The sequence below is a fragment of the Somniosus microcephalus genome, chromosome 4 (assembly GCF_052327205.1).
Source record: "Somniosus microcephalus isolate GS21.2 chromosome 4, FLI_Smic_1.0, whole genome shotgun sequence".
Lineage (NCBI taxonomy): Eukaryota > Metazoa > Chordata > Chondrichthyes > Squaliformes > Somniosidae > Somniosus > Somniosus microcephalus.
Window position 1 is genome coordinate 259,499,784 of NC_140990.1, and position 21,951 is coordinate 259,521,734.

The following is a 21,951-nucleotide window of genomic DNA, read 5'->3' on the forward strand; positions in this document are numbered from 1 at the left end:
CAATATTTGAAATATAATATGGTGCATAACTGAAGCCCCTTTCATTTCCTTCCTTATTTAACTTGAAACTCTACCTTAGTTCCTGCCAAAGATTGCAAAATATTTGAAGAATTTTGTCAATTCAAACTTTGTTGAAATGACCTGTCTGAAGGAGAACATTTATATCTGCTTCAGTTGGTTTGATTTTGGAGGGGCTGATGAGAATATATCTGGCATTGATGTGTGTGTACAGAAAGAGCAAACTGAAAATGCCAATTTTATCTGTGGCTGTTGGATGTCAGCAGATGTGTTGAATTGCAAAAAATTGTCTTGAAACTAAACCAAACATCTGGCAGAACAGTTTTGAAAAACAAGCATTTCTAAAAATGAGGGTATTGCCAAGTAAAGCTTTATATTTAACTTTTGTAACTTAGCTTTTCTGTTCATATTGTTATCATTTTATTCTTTTGCCCTCTATTTAAAATAGTTAGTAATCTGTTCAAACAAAATCAACAAGGTTTTTTTTATTAATTTTAATTTTATCCTAAGAGCCTTGCAGTAAATTTATGTAAATTGAATTCTAATTAAGTTGCTTCTTTGAATTATTACTGCAGAGAACAATTAAAAGCGGTTTTCATTACACATTCTCTGGAAAACAAATGTTTGGCAGCTAATAATGGAGAAAAATGAATGGATTTTTTTCAGTAACATCAAAATGCCCATGTAATGAAATGATCATTTAGTTTTCAACAGCTGCAATACTTAATTATAGATTAGAAAACTTTTGATACTGCTGAAATCATGTTTGGGTTTGTTTTTTAAGCTACAGATTTTGGATGAATTTTGGATATTTTCCTGTCCTTCTGATTTTCTGTGACTAATAATGCCTCAGCCTGTGTTTATGCCGCAAAGCAGTGCACAATCTTATCTCCGAATTGGTTGCTTTGAATCTGACTTCAGTGAGTGGTCTTATTTACACTGTTCTCAGGATGGTTGCCACTGGATTGTTTTCACTAGAACCTAAGGAAGTGAATTCTTATCGGGGTGCACCCGAATGGTCATTGTAACTTCGGCAGAAGAGCTTTGGAAACTCTGGGGAAAATGGTCTTTTTTCCATTTTTTAAAGTTTTCCTCAGTTCTTCTGCCAGCGTTGCAGTGGATGAGCAGGAGAAACCTTGTGGAAATTCACACCCGAGAGTTTTTCTTTAATTTGTTCATGGGATGTGGGCATCGCTGGCAAGCCCAGCCTTTATTGCCTATCCCTAATTGCCCTTGAGAAGGTGGTGGTGACCTTCTTGAAATGCTGCAGTTCGTGTGGTGAAGGAACTCCCACAGTGCTTTTGGGAGGGAGTTCCAGGATTTTGACCCAGCGACGATGAAGGATCGGCGATAACATTCCAAATCAGGATGGAGAGGAATTTGTAAATGATGGTGTTCCCATGTGCCTTCTTCTCTTGTCCTCCTATGTAGTAGAGGTCGCGGGTTTGGGAGTTGCTGTCGAAGAAACCTTGGTGAGTTGCTGCAGTGCATCTTGTAGATGGTGCACACTACAGCTATGGTGCACTGGTGGTGCAGGGAGTGAATGTTTAAGGTGGTGGATGGTGTGCCAAGCAAGTGGGCTACTTTTCCTGGATGGTGTCAAGCTTCTTGAGAGTTGTTGGAGCTGCACTCAATCAGGCAACTGGAGAGTATTGTATCACACTCCTGACTTGTGCCTTGTAGATGTTGGAAAGGCTTTGGAGAGTCTGGAGGTGAGACACTTGCCATAGAATACCCAGTCTCTGACCTGCACTTGTAGTCACAATATTTCTGTGGCTCGTCCAGTTAAGTTTCTGATCAATGGTGACCCCCAGGATGTTGATGGTGGGAGATTCGGCGATGGTAATGCCGTTGAATGTCAAGGGGTGGTGGATAGACTCTCTCTTGTTAGAGATAGTCATTTCCTGGCATTTGTGTGACGCGAATGTTACCTGCCACTTATCAGCCCAAGCCTGAATGTTGACCAGCTTTTGTTGCATGCGGGCATTACCTGAGGAGTTGTGAATGGCACTGAACACTGCAGTCATCAGTGAACATCCCCACTTCAGACCTTATGATGGAGGGAAGGTCATTGATGAAGCAGCTGAAGATGGTTGGGCCTAGGATACTGCCCTGAGGAACTCCTGCAGCGATGACCTGGGGCTGAGATGATTGGCCTCCAACAACCACAACCATCTCCCTTTGTGCTAGATATGACTCCAGCCAGTGGAGAGTTTCCCCCTGATTCCCACTGACTTCAATTTTACTATGGCTCCTTGATGCCACACTCAGTCAAATGCTGCCTTGATGTCAAGGGCAGTCCCTCTCACCTCACTTCTGGAATTCAGCTCTTTTGTCCAGGTTTGGACCAAGGCTGTAATGAGGTCTGGAGCTGAGTGGTCCTGGCGGAACCCAAAATGGGCATCAGTGAACAGATTATTGGTGAGATTGTGCCGCTTGATAGCACTGTTGACGACACCTTCCATTACTTTACTGATGATTAAGGGTAGACTGATGGGGTGGTAAATGGCCGAATTGGATTTGTCCTGCTTTTAGTGGACAGGACATACCTGGGCAGTTTTCCACATTGTTGGGTAGATGTCAGTATTGTAGCTGTACTGGAACAGCTTGGCTAGAGGCGCGGCTAGTTCTGGAGCACAAGCCTTCAGCACAACAGCCGGGATGTTGTCGGGGCCCATAGCCTTTGCTGTGTCCAGTGTGCTCAGCCATTTCTTTGTATCACGTGGAGTTAATCGAATTGGCTGGAGACTGGCTTCTGTGATGGCGGGGACCTCAGGAGGAGGCCGATATGGATCATTCACTCAGTACTTCTGTGTGAAGATGGTTGCAACTGCTACAGCCTTGTCTTTTGCACTTGCATGCTGGACTCCGTCATCATTGAGGATGGGGATGCTCATGGAGCCTCCTCCTCCTGTTAGTTGCTTAATTGTCCACCACCATTCACGACTGAATGTGGCAGGACTGCAGAGCTTTGATCTGATCCATCGGTTGTGCGATCGCTTAGCCCTGTCTATAGCATGCTGCTTCCACTGTATAGCGTACATGTCATCCTGTGTTGGTACATCTGGTGCTGCTCCTGGCATCCTCTTCTACACTCCTCATTGAACCAGGGCTGGTCCCCTGGCTTGATGGTAATGGTAGAGTGAGGGATATACCGGGCCATGAGGTTACAGATTGTGGTGGAATAAAATCCTGCTGCTGCTGATGGCTCACAGCACCTCATTGATGCCCAGTTTTTAGCTGCTAGATCTTTTTGCGATTGTTGCTTATGCCCAACTGCTGTATCCTGACCCTGGAACCAGTACACTTTTGAGGGTGAAATTTCGCAGGCATTATTCAACTCCCAGCAGAACCTTTGGGCCGATTTTGTTGTGCTGGTTTTGGCAGAGTGAGCCTGCCGCTCACCTGCTGAAAGCGGCTGGAGTCCCAAACCATTTCTGTTTTTTTTCCTGAGGTTACCTTATTCACAGCGAGCTGCCCGCTCATTTGGAGTGGCTGCTCCGTCCGGGGAGGGAGTGGGGGAAAGAATTCCGGTGGCTCTTCTGCAGAGCCGAACTAGTCGAGTTTAGTTAAAGGGGGCGAGGGAAGGCAATCCGAAGGGAGGGTTATTCCTCAGGAGGTACGAATTTTACGGGACCAGGAGGAGCATTACTTCTGAAAGAATTGCTGCTCACCTGACTGATACATTTTAACATATATAGTTGTACTTTAAAGAAAAAGTCCTCACTCAACATAATGAACACGATAAGGTTCCAAGGGGGAGAAATTCGGTTGTTAGCGCCACCGATTAACGCCTAAAGAGGCTGAGAAGTGGGGCGTTAGCCAATTTCCGGGCTGGCGCAAGGCGCCTAGCGCCCCGCCCCATATTGAGCATGCATTTAGCGCCGGCGCTAAATCTTAGCGCCCGCTCATGGACGCAGGCTGATTATGATGTCATTTGAGTGTGCAACGCCTTTTGGGCGCCCCGGACCGGAAATTCAGTGGTGCCCCCCTCCGTAGCGCCTGGCGCTAATAGTGACAGCTTACCTGGACCTTACCAAGTCACTCTCTGGTGCTGGAGGAGTGTTATTTAAAGGGGACTGGTGTGGTTTAAAAGCGGCAGCCATTTTTGGAGCACAACTTCCTCCAGAGCTACAAAGAGTTGCTGAGCTGCACACTGAGAGCCATTTGACCACTGAGCCAGCTCAGGCAGACGATCTTCAGCCTTCTGACCATCACCTTGCTGTTGGTGAGCCTTGACAACGGGGAACCTTCCTGTGGGCACTTATTATGGGGGCTGCATTGGAGGGGAATGTCCTGCTGCTGAATCATCTGGAAAGGGCACTGAGACGCTGGGAGAGGGGGGCGGGCATGGCCAGATGGAGGAGGGCCAACAGACGTCGCCACAGCAGACCTTACGCTGGCAGGGTTTTCCAACAGCAGTTTTCCTACATGAACATGCCGGAGGAGCAGTGTGTCAGAAGGCTGCGATTTAGAAAGGAGGTGGTGACTGAGCTGTGCCAGCTGCTTCAGCCAGATCTGCAGCCTCAGATAAGGTGCAGGACATCTCTGTCGGTGGCTGAGAAGATGCCTGCTGGCCTGAACTTCTACACGAGCGGCTTTTCTCAGGCTGTGCGTCAGAGGCTGATCAGAAGTAGCTTCTAGGCCCCTCTCACGGAATGCTTGCTACCATTCCAGGAACAGGAATGGAACCGGCCTGATACCCCCAAGCCTGTGAAGGGCAAGATGCATGTAAATAGCAGGCATGGCCATTGTAAATGAAGAAAGTGTTTCATTACACAAAATGTGATTCCTTCAAACATGAGAAGGCTATGGCAACAGAAAGCAAAACTAATACACTGACACATAACTGCCTCTCACACCCGGGAGACTGTCCAAAACATAAATCACATTCCGACCATCTTCTTTGGCCTTGATTCCACTGCGCCAACCAAAGCATCCAATGCCCCATCAGTGAGGCATTCCGCCCTCTGCCTCACCCTTTCCATGTCTTGCTAGGCTGGTGCGCCACAGGTAGGCTTCCACCGCTTTGAAGGTCTACAAGGGAGTGAGTGTGTCTGGTGATGCCAATTGACCTGCCCCTTTAAGAGCTGGCCGGTGCCAGTGTGTCTCAGGGAAAGTGATTATTGACAGCACCCTCGCTGCGCCCCACCGCCGTGAAATTGGGTTGCGCTGCCGGGTTAGCGCCTTAAGAGTAGCGTGCGGTACCTGATTTAGTGCCGCAATCACCTTTAGGGGCGCTGCAACCCAATATCGCGCTAGGTGGCGCTAAATTGCGCCTGGCGCTAAACTTTGCGCGTCGCCAGGACTAGCGCCCCAAACGCGGCTATACCGAATTTCTAGGCCCTAATGTCTAATTTTTTCACCTTTTAATCTCAGGTTGATCCAAATATCTTGATGCATGCCCAACTTGACTTTGTTAACAAAAAAATAAAGACCTCTGAACTATACCACTTTACTCAGTGTAGACATTGGGGTAGAGTTTCCGCTTTGGGCGCAAATTGCACCCATTTTGAAAAGTATTTTGTTTTCACGAGTTTCTGCTCAAACTCTTTTGCATATCGCCAAACGCAAGATCTGCCATGAACCAGCGCAATTGGGCAGCATTTTTTTTAAAATTTCCGTGATGTATTTTAGAGTGGTAACTAGGTGCAGTTTGACTAATACAACTGAAAATGGGTTTATCACAAAAAAAAGCAGTGTTAATCCACCACCTGTGAGTAACCCGATTTTAAATGACTAAAAGTGACTTAAAAAAAATATATAGAATTATTTCGTAGTTATATTGTATCCTGTATGCCTCAGAGACATGGACCATTTACAGCAGGCACCTCAAAGCACTGGAGAGGTACCATCTCTGAACTGCCTCCAATGCAATTATATCCTTCTAAGGACACCCTCAAAGCCTCCTTGAAAAAGTGTAACATCCCCACCGACACCTGGGAAGCCCTGGCCCAAGCCCGCACAAAGTGGAAGAGAAGCATCTGGGAAGGCACTGAACACCTCGAGTCTCTTTGTCAGGAGCAAGCGGAAGCCAAGCACAAGGAGCGCACGCCAACCCAAGCACCCCACCCACCCGCCCCTTCAACCACCGTCTGCTCCACTCGTGACAGAGACTGTAGGTCCCGCATCGGACTCATCAGTCACCTGAGAACTAATTTTTAATGTGGAAGCAAGTCATCCTCGGTTCCGAGGGACTGCCTAAGAAAAAGAGAAGATATTGGGGTACAGCAGTCAGTTACTTAGTAAATTTTTAAAAATACATTTAAAAGCTTTCAAAACGTTCCTATTAGTGTCCTTGCACCCAAAAGATCCAGCTTAATTTTTGGAGCCTCCTCAAGGGCCTGCAAATGAGCGCAATTAGCAATGGTGATTCATTCATCCTGGGGAGTGTGGCCAGTTTTGTGGGCAGGGCCGGCTTTTAGTGCGATGTTTTTTAAACTAATGCGATGTTTTTTAAACTAGTGCAAAAGATCGCGGAAACTCGATTTGTGCTGAACATAATTTGCGCTTAAAATTCCGTGATCTTTTGAGTCAGTTACACCGATTTTGGCCAAATTACGCCGAGAAAACAAGCACAACCAAGCATAAACTCCAAGTCATTGTTCATTAGGCAAAATTAGATTTTGAAAGACAGCTCACCAATGTTCCCTCTAAGTTTTATTTAGTTGCGCGGTCCCTTTAAATTTGCTGGCACGCGCAGTGTCTTTTCCAGAGTTACAGCCAGTAAGCGGCCTGCGTGGGACCTCCTGATCGCTGCACCGCTGCACTGCTTAGAGGGAACGTTGCAGCTCACTGCTTCCAACTCTCTCAGTTTGATGTTTTATTTCCTCTCCTCATTTGCTTTTTGCTGCAATTAGTTGAATATCTACCTTTAGTTTTAGTTTAGTTAGGACTGGAAACTTTCTGTTTTGGGGAAAAAAAATAGTAGAAACATTTAATAAATCGTTGCAACTCGATACAAGAATTCTTGTTCAAATTTGAAGTTTCCTTTAATTTATTCTCGTTCAGTCTCATTAACTTATGGGTTTCTTCCAAAATGCTGCAACCATCTATTTCTGAACACTTCGATGATTATTATCTTAATTTCATTATTTTATTTTTAATTTAAGGTTCCAAGGTTTAGTGGTTGAAATAATTGCATATTGCAGATAAGTTGTGGGTCTCTGTATGGAGTTGTGAGCACCATTAAGTCATTTCAATAAGATTTTATCTGTATTTTTAACAAAGTTAATTTCAGTAAATATAATTATTAACTATGGTTCATTACTTAAAGAAGCATAGTGTATTTATAAAATAGAACATTTGCTAATTGATTTTACTCATAAAAAGGAAACCTAATGTCTGAAAAATATGAGTAGGTTTTCCAGTCCCAGCTCAACATGATAGCTCATGGGGTGTACATCCTGTGACGTTCTGAGGTCTACTTAATTACATGATTATTATGGATCCCTGCATAGATTTAGTCCTGCACAAGGAGCAAATTTGCTGTAGAGGTAGCATATCCTGCTTATAAGGAGCTACTGCTATTAAAAAGGAGCATTTTGAGTTGGGTTTTTTTGGGGGTGAAGTTTGTTCAAGGCAAGCTGAGTACAGCTTTTGATCGAGGGAGGACAGACACTTTTTTGATCCAGTCTTGCAGGTTCTTCTGGAAGAGTCCAACAAAAAGGGAACAGAGGACACCTTTCTCAAAGTACAGCTGTCCATTTTACCTGGGAAGAAGTCACAGAATATTTTCTCCCTTGTCCAGAGATCCACTGTACTTAAGGACGTTTGCAAGGTAAGAGTCCACATCATTTACCTGCATCAAATGTATCAGTGTGGCATGCCTTGAACAAAGTCTTTTACCTGAACCAGCTGCATTTTGAGTCTGGCTGCATGTTGATTGTTTGTGAAGCTTTTAGCCTGTTTTACATGTTCATATACCTACCCACATCTTCCAGCTGCCAAGGAAAATACAATGGATGTTGCTCAATGATCAGATAAATTATACCCACTAACATAGGTTCCACTAAAAGCTAGGTGCATCCTGCATGCTCATTGCATGATGGAGTTTGGCTATTTGCATGGCAATGCTTATGCACTTCAGAGTTCTATAAGTTCATTATTTTATATCTGTTCTCTGGAAACTGCAACCCATAACAAGGGAGTGGCACAGAACTGGTGGGAGACCTCTGAGTATTAAAGCCTTAAGTTGGTTGGAGGAATTGACCCTTGAGAATAGGGACTCTGATTCCATTGAGGAATTTGGGATGGGTCCGGGAAGATGGTTTAGCCAACTTACAGGCTAACACTAATAATTGCTGATTTTTAAAATTTGTTCATGGGATGTCGGCATCGCTGGCATGGCCAGCATTTATTGCCCATCCCTAATTGCCCTTGAGAAGGTGGTGGTGAGCCGTCTTCTGAACTGCTGCAGTCCGTGTGATGAAGGTACTCCCACAGTGCTGTTAGGGAGGAAGTTCCTAGAGAGCAAATAATAAAAATGACAACAGAGAAGGTCATAGACTTAGGTAGCAGTGGGGAAATTAAAAACCAGAGCGTGTCAGGAAGGGGCAGAAGGTATGGAGTAAAAGGTAAAGTAATAAAAAGGGCAAAAGCAGGAACTAAGTGTCACAAAACATATTTGAAAGTTGTCTATCTGAATGCACGTAGCATTCGTAACAAAATAGATGAGTTAATGGCACAAATAACGACATATGGGTATGATCTTGTGGCCATTACAGAAACATGGCTGCAGGGTGACAATGCCTGGGAATTAAACATACCAGGTTATTTAACGATCAGGAAGGACAGGCAGGAAGGAAGGGGAAGTGGGGTGGCTATGTTAATAAAGGAAGGAATCACTGTAATACAGAGAAATGATGTTGGGTCAAAAGATCAGGATAATGAAAAAGTTTGGGTGGAGGTAAGGAATAATAAGGGGAAAAAAACACTAGGCGTAGTCTATAGGCCTCCGAACAGTTGCAACTCTGTTGGACGGAGTATCAATCAGGAAATAGTTGAGGCTTGTAATAAGGGAGCATCTATAATTATGACGGATTTTAACTATCATATTAATTGGACAAATCAAATTGGGCAGGGCTGCCTTGAGGATGAGTTCAATGAGTGTATTAGGGATGGGTTTCTTGAGCAGTATGTAACTGAACCGACCAGGGGGCAAGCAACCTTAGATCTGGTCCTGTGTAACGAGACAGGATTAATTAAAAATGTCCTAGTAAAGGGTCCCCTTGGAATGAGTGACCATAACATGGTTGAATTCCATATTCAATTAGAGGGTGAGAAGGTTGGATCTCAAACAAGCGTGCTAAGCTTGAATAAAGGAGACTATGAAGGTATGAGAGCGGAATTGAGTAGAGTGGATTGGGAAAATAGATTAAAGGGTAAGACGATACATGATCAGTGGTGTACATTTAAGGAGTTATTTCACAACTTCCCAAAAAAATATATTCCACTGAGAAGAAAAGGGTGTAAAAGAAAAGACAGCCATCGTGGCTAAGTAAAGAAATTAAGGATAGTATTTGACTAAAAACAAGGGCATATAAGGTAGCCAAATCTAGTGGGAGGATAGAGGATTGGGAAAACTTTAAAAGACAGCAAAAAATAACAAAAAGATTGATTAAGAAAGGGAAGATAGATTATGAAAGTAAATTAGCAAAAAATATAAAAACAGATAGTAAGAGTTTTTTTAGTTATATAAAAAGAAAAAGGGTGGCTAAAGTAAATGTTGGTCCCTTAGAGGATGAGACCAGGAAATTAATGGTGGGAAATATGGAGATGGCAAAAACACTGAATGAATATTTTGTATCAGTCTTTACAGTAGAAGACACTAAGAATATCCCAACACTGGACAAACAGGGGGCTCTAGGGGGGGAGGAGCTAAACACGATCAAAATCACTAAGGAAGTGGTACTCGGTAAAATAATGGGACTCAAGGCGGATAAATCACCTGGACCTGATGGCTTACATCCTAGGGTCTTGAGGGAAGTGGCGGTAGGGATTGTGGATGTATTGGTAATAATTTTCCAAAACTCCCTGGACTCAGCAAAGGTCCCGGCAGACTGGAAAACTGCTAATGTAACGCCCTTATTTAAAAAGGGCAGTAGACAGAAGGCTGGAAACTATAGACCGGTTAGCCTAACATCTGTGGTAGGTAAAATATTGGAGTCCATTATTAAGGAGACAGTAACAGGACATTTGGATAATCATAATTTAACAGGACAAAGTCAGCATGTTTTTATGAAGGGGAAGTCATGTTTGACAAATTTGCTGGAGTTCTTTGAGGAAGTAACATATAGGGTGGATAAAGGGGAACCAGTGGACGGAGTGTATTTAGACTTCCAAAAGGCATTTGACAAGGTGCCACACAAAAGATTATTGCTTAAGATAAAAAATCACGGGATTGGTGGTAATATTCTGGCATGGATAGAGGATTGGCTATCTAACAGAAGGCAGAGAGTTGGGATAAATGGTTCATTCTCGGACTGGCAATCAGTAACTAGTGGTGTTCCACAGGGGTCAGTGCTGGGTCTCCAACTCTTTACAATCTATATTAACGATTTGGAGGAGGGGACCGAGTGTAACATATCAAAGTTTGCAGATGATACTAAGATGGGAGGGAAAGTAGTGAGTGAGGAGGACATAAAAAACCTGCAAGGGGACATAGACAGGCTACATAAGTGGGCAGAGATTTGGCAGATGGAATACAATACTGGAAAGTGTGAGGTTATGCACTTTGGCAGGAAAAATCGTAGAGCAAGTTATTATCTTAATGGCAAGAAACTGGAAAGTACTGAAGTACAAAGGGATCTGGGGGTCCTGGTGCACGAAACTCAAAAGGTTAGTATGCAGGTGCAGCAAGTGATTAAGAAAGCCAATGGAATGTTGGCTTTCATTGCTAGGGGGATAGAATAGAAAAATAGGGAGGTATTGCTTCAGTTGTACAAGGTATTGGTGAGACCGCACCTGGAATACTGCATACAGTTTTGGTGTCCATACTTAAGAAAAGACATACTTGCTCTCGAGTCAGTACAAAGAAGGTTCACTCGGTTAATCCTGGGGATGAGGGGATGGACATATGAGGAGAGGTTGAGTAGATCGGGACTCTACTCATTGGAGTTCAGAAGAATGAGAGGCGATCTTATTGAAACATATAAGATTGTGAAGGGGTTGGATCGGGTGGATGCGGGGAGGATGTTCCCGATGATGGGTGAAACTAGAACTAGGGGGCATAGTCTTAGAATAAGGGTCTGCTCTTTCAAAACTGAGATGAGGAGGAACTACTTCACTCAGAGGGTGGTAGGTCCATGGAATATGCTGCCCCAAAAAGCTGTAGAAGCTACATCATTACATAAATTTAAATCAGAAATAGACAGTTTCCTAGAAGTAAAGGGAATAAAGGGTTATGGGGAGTGGGCAGGAATTTGGACATGAGTCTAGGTTCGGATCGGTCATGGCCCTGTGGGTAGCGGAGCGGGCCCAGGGGCCGTGTAGCCTGATCCTGCTCCTATTTCGTGTATCTAATTCTGTTAGATTCAGGAGATGGTTCTGTGATAGTAGATTGGCAGTTAGGATCAGATCAGCCATGATCTTATTGAATGGCGGAGCAGGCTCGAGGGGCCGATTGGCCTACTCCTGCTCCTATTTCTTATGTTCTTAAGTTCCATGATTTTGACCCAGCGACTATGAAGGAACGGCGACATATTTCCAAGTCAGGATCGTGTGTTACTTGGAAGGAAACTAGCAGGTGATCATGTTCCAATGCGCCTGCTGCCCTTGTTCTTCTAGGTAGTAGAGGTCGTGGGTTTGGGAGTTGCTCTCGAAGAAGCCTTGGCGAGTTACTGCAGTGCATCTTGTAGATGGTACACACTGCAGCCGCGGTGCGCCGGTGGTGGAGGGAGTGAATGTTTAAGGTGGTGGATGGGGTGCCAATCAAACGGGCTGCTTTGTCCTGGATGGTGTCGAGCTTCTTGAGTGTTGTTGGAGCTGCACTCATCCAGGCAAGTGGAAAGTATTACATCACACTCCTGACTTGTGCCTTGTAGATGGTGAAAAGGCTTTGGGGAGTCAGGAGGTGAGACACTCACCACAAAATACCCAGTCTGTGACCTGCTCTTGTTGTCACAGTATTTATGTGGCTGGTCCAGTTAAGTTTCTGGTCAATGGCGACCCCCCAGGATGTTGGTGGTGGGGGATTCGGTGATGGTAATGCTGTTGAATGTCAAGGGGCGGTAGTTAGACTCTCTTTTTGGAGATAGTGATTGCCTGGCACTTGTGTGGTGTGAATGTTACTTCCTCCTCCATTTACTCATACACTCAGTTATTCTGTTAACCCCCAACATTTCATGCACCACCTCAGCATAGCAAATCTTATATTGGCATGTGAACTCTGTTAGAGGAGGTTTGTTGATGTCAACATTGTAACACATGTTCCTGTTATGTTTTCATAGGTGTCTCCAAGGAGCCAACAACCAACTCATCAGATGGCAAACAACCATGTATTATACAGCACCCAGAATCTATCACTCCACGGAGAACTGGTTGTTGCACAAAGCAAAAGTGAAGAGGAGCACATGAAAGTTGAAGCAGAGGAACAGGAAATTGCTAACCTGAGGTTCAGGTGGATTCCATCCTCAGCTGTCGCGCCCATGGATTGGTACTGCACAGGGCTTGCATACAATAGAATGCTGCTTTCTCAGTGCTCTCACTTTATGTCATCATTATGCAAATCACTGCATAGGGTCCACCAATGGCATCTACACAATAGCCTTTGACCATTTCACAGAACTACACTACACTCTTGGAGGGACCACATGTTCAAGACCACCTGCAGTGCAGATTCTAGGTGCAGCCATGCATTCTCTTGGCAGTATTCCAACTGAGGCTATCTTGTTTGGATTCACCATGCTGAATAGAACCATGAACCGGTTTATACCAGTCTCATTTCAGATCCGTGATCTATTGCTGCACAGATCTTGAGCATGCCAGTAGAGTGTCCAGCTGCAAGGACATGCCAGCCCCGTTCAAATTACACAAGCTGAGCTAGACAGCAGGCCATAGCAAGCAGCCACTGTAACATCAGTTGTGACGTCAGCAGTTTTAGTGCCAATTCAGGACCTGGTGCAAGGAGACAGTGCACATACATCGCAAGAGGAATGTATTGACAACCAGCAGTCAGCTGCTTCACTTCCTTCTCCCTGGTCCTCCAGGAGCCATTCAGTACTGTGCCTCATCCTTGAAATAACAGTAGCTCAGAAGATTGCCGTGGAATTAAAATGTGGCTGTTTCCAGGGCATGTAATGCTTGCCTGTATGATTTAGTGCTGGTGCCCACAGATCATCTGGATGTTGATGGAATGGCGGTCCTTCATGTTTATGAAGGCCATATCTTGGTGGAATGTGCCTCAGTGGTCATATGGGTTCCATTGATAAAGTCTTGCATTCTTGGGAAACCAGCCATTCTGGAAAAAGTGAAAAACCCGCTCTGCTGCTGCTGTCTTTCCATTGGTTAATTATGATAACATTTGCCCTGGTAAACATCGCATTAATGACCTAATGTGTGCAGCAGGGAAGTGCAGACTGGCTGATTTCATATCTGGCACTTGTGTGGTGCGAATGTTACTTCCTCCTCCATTCGCTCATAAACTCAGTTATTGCAATCGCTCCATCCAGTGCCCGGCTGATATACGACAAAGGACAAAAATCAGAGCCCTTGTTACAAACTTGCCAGAGGTGCAATTTTTGAAATAATCTCAGAGAAGCTTAAAGGACTGATGGAAATCGGGCCCATCACTCCTATTCCTCCCTGTAGAGAAGGGCAGAATTATACCTCACACCTATGTGTATCAGTTATTGAACACCATATTTGCTTGAAAGTTATTTGAAATTCAGGATTAAACAACAAAAGTAATTTTAAAGTGTAGAAACCCAGTTGTGAATCAAGATTGGGCACAAGATAATTAAACATGTGCTTCAAAACCTTGTTCTTGGAAAAGGTACTGCCCCAGTGCTTATGAGCACTTGGATTGTGTAAGCTCTATAATATTTTATCTGTTTCTTGTCAACCAGTGGAAAGAAGAAAACATTGTGTATGTCCACAAAAATAAATGTCAGGCTCTAACAACTACAGGGCAGTGTTCCAACTTTTGGTTATGCCAAAGTTCATGAAAACTTTAATAAAAACAAAGCTGTTGCAGCACGTCAGTGGCAGAAAATGATTCTCTGCCCATCAGTTTGGGCCAACTTGTAACATTGTCCATCTTATGCTTCAGAAATGGAGCTATTTCCTCAGTGCTCAACAAGAAAGTAAAGGCGTACTGTTAGAAATTTTAGAACGTTCAATTGAGTATGGGATCTCATACATATTATCTTATTGAGCTAGATAAACAACTGCTGAGGATATAAACTTTGGGTGGTGATAAATGAACTTTTGGATTAAAGTTGCATGCATGGGCTAGCTACTTTTGTGCATTCATACCTTTCAGCCAATGTCCCAGACTCCTCTATCACCATCCCTGGTTTTGCCCAGTCCCACCGGCAGGACAGACCCACCAGAGGTGGCAGCACAGTGGTATGCAGTTGGGAGGGGGTGGCGCTGGGAGTCCTCAACATTGACTCCAGACCCCATTGAAGTCTCATGGCATCAGGTCAAACATGGGCAAGGAAACCTTCTGCTGATTACCATCTACCGCCTTCCCTCAGCTGATGAATCAGTACTCCTCCATGTTGAACACTACTTGGAAGAAGCACTGAAAGTAGCAAGGGCACAGAATGTACTCTGGGTGGGGAACTTCAATGTCCATCACCAAGAGTCCATCATCAGGAGCACTACTACTGACTGAGTTGGCCGAGTCCTGAAGGACATAGCTGCCAGACAGGGCCTGTGACAGTTGGTGAGAGAACCAAACACGAGGGAAAAACCTACTTGACCTCGTCCTCACCAATCTACCTGTTGCAGATGCATCTGTTCATGACAGTACTGGTAGGAGTGACCACTGCACAGTCCTTGTGGAGATGAAGACCCGTCTTCACGCTGAGGACACCCTTCAGCGGGTTGTGTGGCACTACCACCGTGCTAAATGGGATTGATTCAGAACATATCTAGCAGCTCAAAACTGGGCATTCATGACGCGCTGTGGGCCATTAGCAGCAGCAGAATTGTATTCCACCACAATCTCTAACCTCATGGCCCGGCATATCCCTTACTCTATCATTACCAACAAGCCAAGGGGCCAAATCTGATTCAATGAGGAGTGTAGAAGAGCATGCCAGGAGCAGGAGCAGGCATACCTAAAAATGAAGTGCCAACCTGTTGAAGCTACAACACAGGACTACATACATGCTAAACAGCAGCAACAGCATGCTATAGGCACAGCTAAGTGATCCCACAATCAGCGGATCAGATCAAAGCTCTGCAGTCCTGCCACAGCCAGTCGTGAATGGTGGTGGACCATTAAACAACTAACATGAGGAGGAGGCTCCATGAACATCCCCTTCCTCAATGATGGCAGAGGCCAGCACGTGAATGCACAAGACAAGGCTGAAGCATTTGCAGTCATCTTCAGCCAGAAGTGCTAAGTTGGATGATCCTCCTTGTGAGGTCCCCACCATTGCAGAAGTCAGTCTTCAGCCAATTCCATTCATTCCACGTGATATCAAGAAACGGCTGAGTTAACTGGACACAGCAAAGGCTTTGGCCTCTAGGCAGCTGTTCCTGTACAGCTACAACCAATGTTCCTTTAAAGCTGTGTAACTACGCAGTGCTCCAGGGATCCCTCGCAGCCGGTGAGCCAGCCTTTAAATTAAAAAAGACGCGCATGCATGAACTTTTGAATGGGCTCCGCCGCCCGTTAAAGGGGCCACATGACCCCAAAAAAGTTACAGGGAACATTGGCTACAATACTGGCATCTACCCGACAATGTGGAAAATTGCCCGTCTACAAAAAGCAGGACAAATCCAATCTGGCCAATTACCGTCAGTCTACTCTCAATCATCAGCAAAGTGATGGAAGGTGTTGTCGACAGTGCTATCAAGCGGCACTTACTCACCAATAACCTGCTCACTGATGCCCAGTTAAGGTTCCACCAGGACCACTCGGCTCCCGACCTCATTACAGCCTTGGTCCAAACATGGACAAAGGAGCTGAGTTCCAGAGGTGAGGTGAGAGTGATTGCCCTTGACATCAAGGCAGCATTTGACCGAGTGTGACATCAAGGAGCCCTAATAAAATTGAAGTCAATGGATTCAGGGGGAAAACTCTCCACTGGCTGGAGTCATACCTAGCACAAAGGAAGATGGTTGTGGTTGTTGGAGGCCAATCATCTCAGCCCCAGGACATCACTGCAGGAGTTCCTCAGGGCAGTGTCCTAGACCGAACCATCTGCAGCTACTTCATCAATGACCTTCCCTCCATCATAAGGTCATAAGTGGGGATGTTCGCTGATGATTACACAGTGTTCAGTTCCATTCGTTACTCCTCAGATAATGAAGCAGTCTGTGCACTCATGCAGCAAGACCTGGACTACATTCAGGCATAGGCTGATAAGTGGCAAGTAACATTTGCGCCACACAAGTGCCAGGCAATGACTATCTCCAACAAGAGAGCATCTAACCACCGCCTCTTGACATTCAATGGCATTACCATAGAATGGTTACAGCACAGAAGGAGGCTATTCGACCCGTCGAGCCCATGCCGGCTCTCTACAGGAGCACTTCAGCTAATCGACTCCCCCGCCCTTTCCCGATAGCCCTGCAGTATTTTATTCTTCTGGTACTTATCCAATTCCCTTTTGAAAACCACTATTGAACCTGCCTCCACCACCCATTCAGGCAATACATTTCGGGTTATAACCACTCGCTGCGAAAAAAAGTGTTTCCTCATGTCACCTTTGGATCTTCTGCCAATCGCCTTAAATCTGTGTCCCCTGGTTCTCAACCCTTCTGCCAATGGGAGCATTTCTCTCTATCTGCTCTGCCTAGACCCCTCATGATTTTGTACACTTCTGTCAAATCTCCTCTCAACCTTCTCTGCTCTAAGGAGAACAACCCCAGCTTCTCCAGTCTATCCACATAACTGAAGTCTCTCATCCTTGGAACCATTATTGTAAATCTTTTCTGCACCCTCTCTAAAGCCTTCTCATCCTTCATAAAGTGCGGTGCCCAGAATTGGATACAATACTCCAGTTGAGGCCGAACCAGTGTTTTATAAAGGTTCATCATAACTTCCTTGCTTTTGTACTCTATGGGCAGGATTTTCATTGGGCCGTTGAGGCGGGATTGGAGGCGTGTGGGGGGTTAAAATCTCGAAATCGTGGGGCACGAACCCATCCCGCCTCCATGCCAGTTTCAAAGGAGGCGGATACCCGACCTGTGCTGGGAGCCGCCTCCCCGAGGCAGGAAGGGGATTAGTGCCAATTAACTGCCTGTTAACAGGCAGTTTTTAGCCTAATCCCTATTTTTATTCCTGAAGTGTGGGATTCCCGACGGCTCCAAACCACGCCAAGTTAGCGAGGTGGACCGTCGGGCTGAAGGGCTTGGAGGGTTCCAGATGTCCGTTGTCCAGGTGAGTGATGGGGGCATCAGTGCAGAGGTAAGTGTGTTTGGTGTGTGTAAAGTGTTTAAAGAAGTTTTACTTAACTTTTCTTACCTTTATAGCCATCCTTCCTTCAGGTCTCAGGAGTCCCTCATCTCACCGGCACAGAAAGCAGAATGGCCACGAGCTGTCAAAAGTTGCAGCATTCAGCTTTCTGTTCAGGAGAGATCTCTAAATCAGCCTGAGAGGAAGGAATTAACTTGGAGTACAGATTGTCAGTATTTGACAGCTTCAAAGAGCTGTCAAACGCTGATATTTCATCTGTCAAAAGCTCTTGACAGATGAAATGTCAATCTGTGACGTTACTTGTTGCCGGGTGGCCCTTAATTGGCCTGCTGAGCCTGCTGGGCGGGCTCAACAAGGTCAATCAAGTGAAAATTGCGTGGGTTGGCCACAACTCGATGGAGGCGGGACTACAACCCCGAAAGTTGTAGTTCCGCCTCCTACCCGCCTCCAGTATTAAAATGCAGCCCTATGTCTCTATTTATGAAGCCCAGGATCCCGTATGATTTTTTAACTACTTTCTCAACCTGCCCTGCTACCTCCAACGATTTGTGCATATATAACCCCAGGTTTCTCTGTTCCTTTACCCCCTTTAGAATTGTACCCTTTAGTTTATATTGCCTCTCCTCGTTCTTCCTACCAAAATGTACCACCATTGCCAAATCCCCCACCGTCAACATCCTGGGGCGTCACCATTGACCAGAAACTTAACCACACCAGCCACATAGATACTGTGGCTACATGAGCAGGTCAGAGGCTGGGTATTCTGCGGCGAGTGTCTCACCTCCTGACTCCCCAAAGCCTTTCCACCATCTACAAGGCACAAGTAAGGAGTCTGATGGAATACTCTCCACTTGCCTGGATGAGTGCAGCTCCAACAACACTCAAGAAGCTCGACACAATCCAGGACAAAGCAGCCCGTTTGATTGGCACCCCATCCACCACCTTAAAAATTCACTCCCTGCACCACCGGCGTACTGTGGCTGCAGTACGTACCATCTACAAGATGCACTGCAGCAACTCGCCAAGGCTTCTTTGACAGCACCTCCCAAGCCCGTGATCTCTACCACCTAGAAGGACAAGGACAGTAGGCCCATGGGAACACCATTATCTCCACATTCCCCTCCAAGTCACACACCATCCTGACTTGGAAGTATATCGCCATTCCTTCATTGTCGCTGGGTCAAAATCCTGGAACTTGCTCCCTAACAGCACTGTGGGAGTACCTTCACCACATGGACTGCAGTGGTTCAAGAAGGTGGCTCACCACCATCTTCTCGAGGGCAATTAGTGATGGGCAATAAATGCTGGCCTTGCCAGCGACACCCATATCCCATGAATGAATAGAAAAAAAAATTAGTAGCCTAATGGATGTAATTAAAAGTAGTGGGGCACAAAATTGGGCTTGGTAGCATCCGTTGGCACAGTGCTATGGGTGCCGTTTGGGGACCAAAATGGCGTCCAATGCGTGCGAGCACACTTCTGCCGTGAATCGCGCCGGACGCCATCTTGATGAAGATGTTAGCGCGCACATAGCTAATGTCCACCAGTAGTATGCAGCGCAGGCAGATCATGACGTCACGCTGATTTGACGCCAGTGGTGCCATTTTGGAGCTCAATGCTCCAGCGCTAATGCCGTCTCTTAACACGGCACAGCTGAACACGTGTTAAGCAGCAAGAAGGACACTCTACCAGCAGTATTTAAAGGGTTCATTGACTATTTACAGGTTAGTTGCTGGTTGATTTATTCTAGCTGTTGTAATGATTGTACAAGTGTTTGGTGCTTCCATAGTTCTTTCAAGTTGCAAAAGTTTATAGGAAGTGGTGTGGCAGGGACGTTTTGCTGACTTAAAGGCTTCTGCACAAACCCTTTGCTTCCAGGCATGGGTGCAGTAGTAGGCCTTCCTCTTGGAATACAGCATGACTGGGAAAATGAGCAGAGGCCACGCAGAACAGGGCAAGCTGCTAGGAGGGGGAGAAGGGCTCTGAGCAGTCGGCCATATCCGCCCAGGGTGTTTGGGGAGCAATTCTCTGACCTGAACCTCAGCGAGTAACAATTAGTGAGACATCTGCGCTTCAATAAGGACGTCCTCACTGAAATCTGCCACCTGCAGCAGCCACAACTGCAACCTCACAGCACGGCAAGGACTGCGTTGCCACTGGCTGTGAAGGTGACTGTGGCGATGAACTTTTATTTGTCTGGATCCTTCCAGGCTGGAGCTGGAACTGCAGCATCTTGCAATTTTCCTGCCCACTGTTGCATAAGGGTGAGGTGAAGTTGTAAATGCTTGGTATGAGTCCTTATTGATAGAGATTGTTGGTAGGTAAGTGATGGAAGTGTGGTGAATTGAGCAGTGGCTGAGTCTAGTGATGCTGTTCGTAGGATATAGCATTTGAAGATGCATTCACTGACCTTGACCACTCGTGTGAGGTCATTGAACTTCTTGTGGTACTGCGTCCAGGTTCTCGGAGCTTGACTCCTGGCATTGACCTCCACAGCTATCTGCTCCCACTGCCTTTTGACTGTGTGTCTGGAGGGCCTCTTGGCCCCCTGCGGATACAGGACATCTCTCCTCCTTTCTACCTCTTTCACCAAGGCCTCCAGTGCAGCGTCCAAATACTTTGGAGGCTGCTCTCTCCCATGTTGTGCCATTCCTCACTGTTTCCCAGGACAGATTCACTTCCCGCATGACTCCCAGCACCTGCTCCAGCCACAATGCACGTCCCGTTTAAGAGGTGCAGGCTAACTTTAAGTGGTGCTAGGTAGGTACGACTTTGGACCCCCTGCTGATGCGTGCTGCCAATGAACAGCACAGTTAGCGCTCGCTGCATGCAGAAATTATTATAATGAGCAGGCAGCACAAAGTTGGCGTGCTGCCTGCATTTCAACCAATAACTATTATGCATCATGATCTCCGCGCCTGTTTTCGGGGACTGTTCAGTTTAGCCCCCGTAATGTTTGCTTTGTTGCTGGTACTGTCTGAAAGGCAAACATCAGCTGAATAATTGCATAGAGTTACAGATCAAATCCGATAGTGGGCTAACCTTCAGTGCTGAGAAAAGAAAGTTGATATCTCTGTTAAGAAAGCTGAACCATGTTTTTGTTTTCCCATCTTTGTTGTATAAGGGCTGCAAATTGCAAAGTCAAAAAAACATAGCCCTACTTACCATCAGCAACAGCTTCAATGTTCTTTAAAGCTTATATCTATATTTTGCTGTGGTGGGAAGCTAAAGCAATAAGGTTTGTTTTACATCAAATGATAATTATATAAGATGAGAAATGAAAGGTGCTCGAAAAATCAATCATTTGTGATGAGAACTTCATGATTTAGTGACCTAGTATTATTCAGTGATTTATTTTTCATTAACCTTTAATCTATTTTGCTTAACCTGTGAAAGATTAATCCAGTGAATATATTAACTTGGGTTAAAACATGTTTTTGGTGACACTGGTATAACTTTTGTAAATAAATGTACAAATGTAACAAGTTAGTAATTGTGTTTCCTGCATATCTAAAGTTTCACTCTAGGTTTCATGGTAATGTTCTGCATATAGTTACCAAAAAATAACTTTTGCAGATGGTTTGTAATGGTGCTTATGTTAAATATTAGAAAGAAAGAACTTGCATTTATATAGTGCCTTTCACTACCTCAAAAGTCCCAAAGCGCTTTACAGCCAATGAAGTACTTCAAAATGTAATGACTGTTGTAATGCAGGAAACTCCAGCAGCCAATTTGCGCACAACAAGGTCCCACAAACAGCAATGTGATAATGACCACATAACCTGGTTTTTTTTTGTAATGTTGGTTGAAGGAAAAATATTGGCCAGGACAATTCTCCCCTGCTCTTCTTTGAAATAGTACCATGGGATCTTTTACATCCATCTGAGAAGGCAGACAGGATCTCATCCGAAATACGGCACCTCTGGAGTGACAGTCTAGATTATGTGCTCAGGTCCCTGGAGTGGTACTTGAACCCACAACTTTCTGACTCTGATTCCGAGGTGAGAGTGCTACCCACTGAGCCATGGATGACATATTGTGAGAAGACCATGTTGTAAAAAGGTTTAAATAATTGTCTTTAATAATAGTTTCTTTTCTTACGCAGAAAAACTGTGGTTTGCCCAATTATAGACGTAATTAGTGATGATACGTTTGAATACATGGCTGGGTCGGATATGACATATGGTGGCTTTAATTGGAAATTGAACTTCCGCTGGTATCCTGTCCCACAGAGAGAGATGGACCGCAGAAAAGGGGACAGAACAATATCTGTTCGGTGAGTACTGGAGGAGGATGAAGCAGTCTCCACCCCAACTTCAAAATTCACAACACAAATT

The 21,951-nt window shown here is 45.2% G+C and overlaps 1 protein-coding gene across 3 annotated transcripts in view; it reads left to right on the forward strand.

Annotated features, from left to right (window-relative positions):
* Positions 1 to 21,951, forward strand: part of galnt13 (polypeptide N-acetylgalactosaminyltransferase 13) — a 685,563-nt gene that overhangs the window by 425,160 nt on the left and 238,452 nt on the right. For all 3 annotated transcript variants that reach the window (XM_085986310.1, XM_085986311.1, XM_085986312.1), the window contains exon 6: positions 21,720 to 21,890. In XM_085986310.1, coding sequence (XP_085842436.1) covers positions 21,720 to 21,890 — 171 coding nt within the window. The remainder of the gene's footprint in view (positions 1 to 21,719; positions 21,891 to 21,951) is intronic.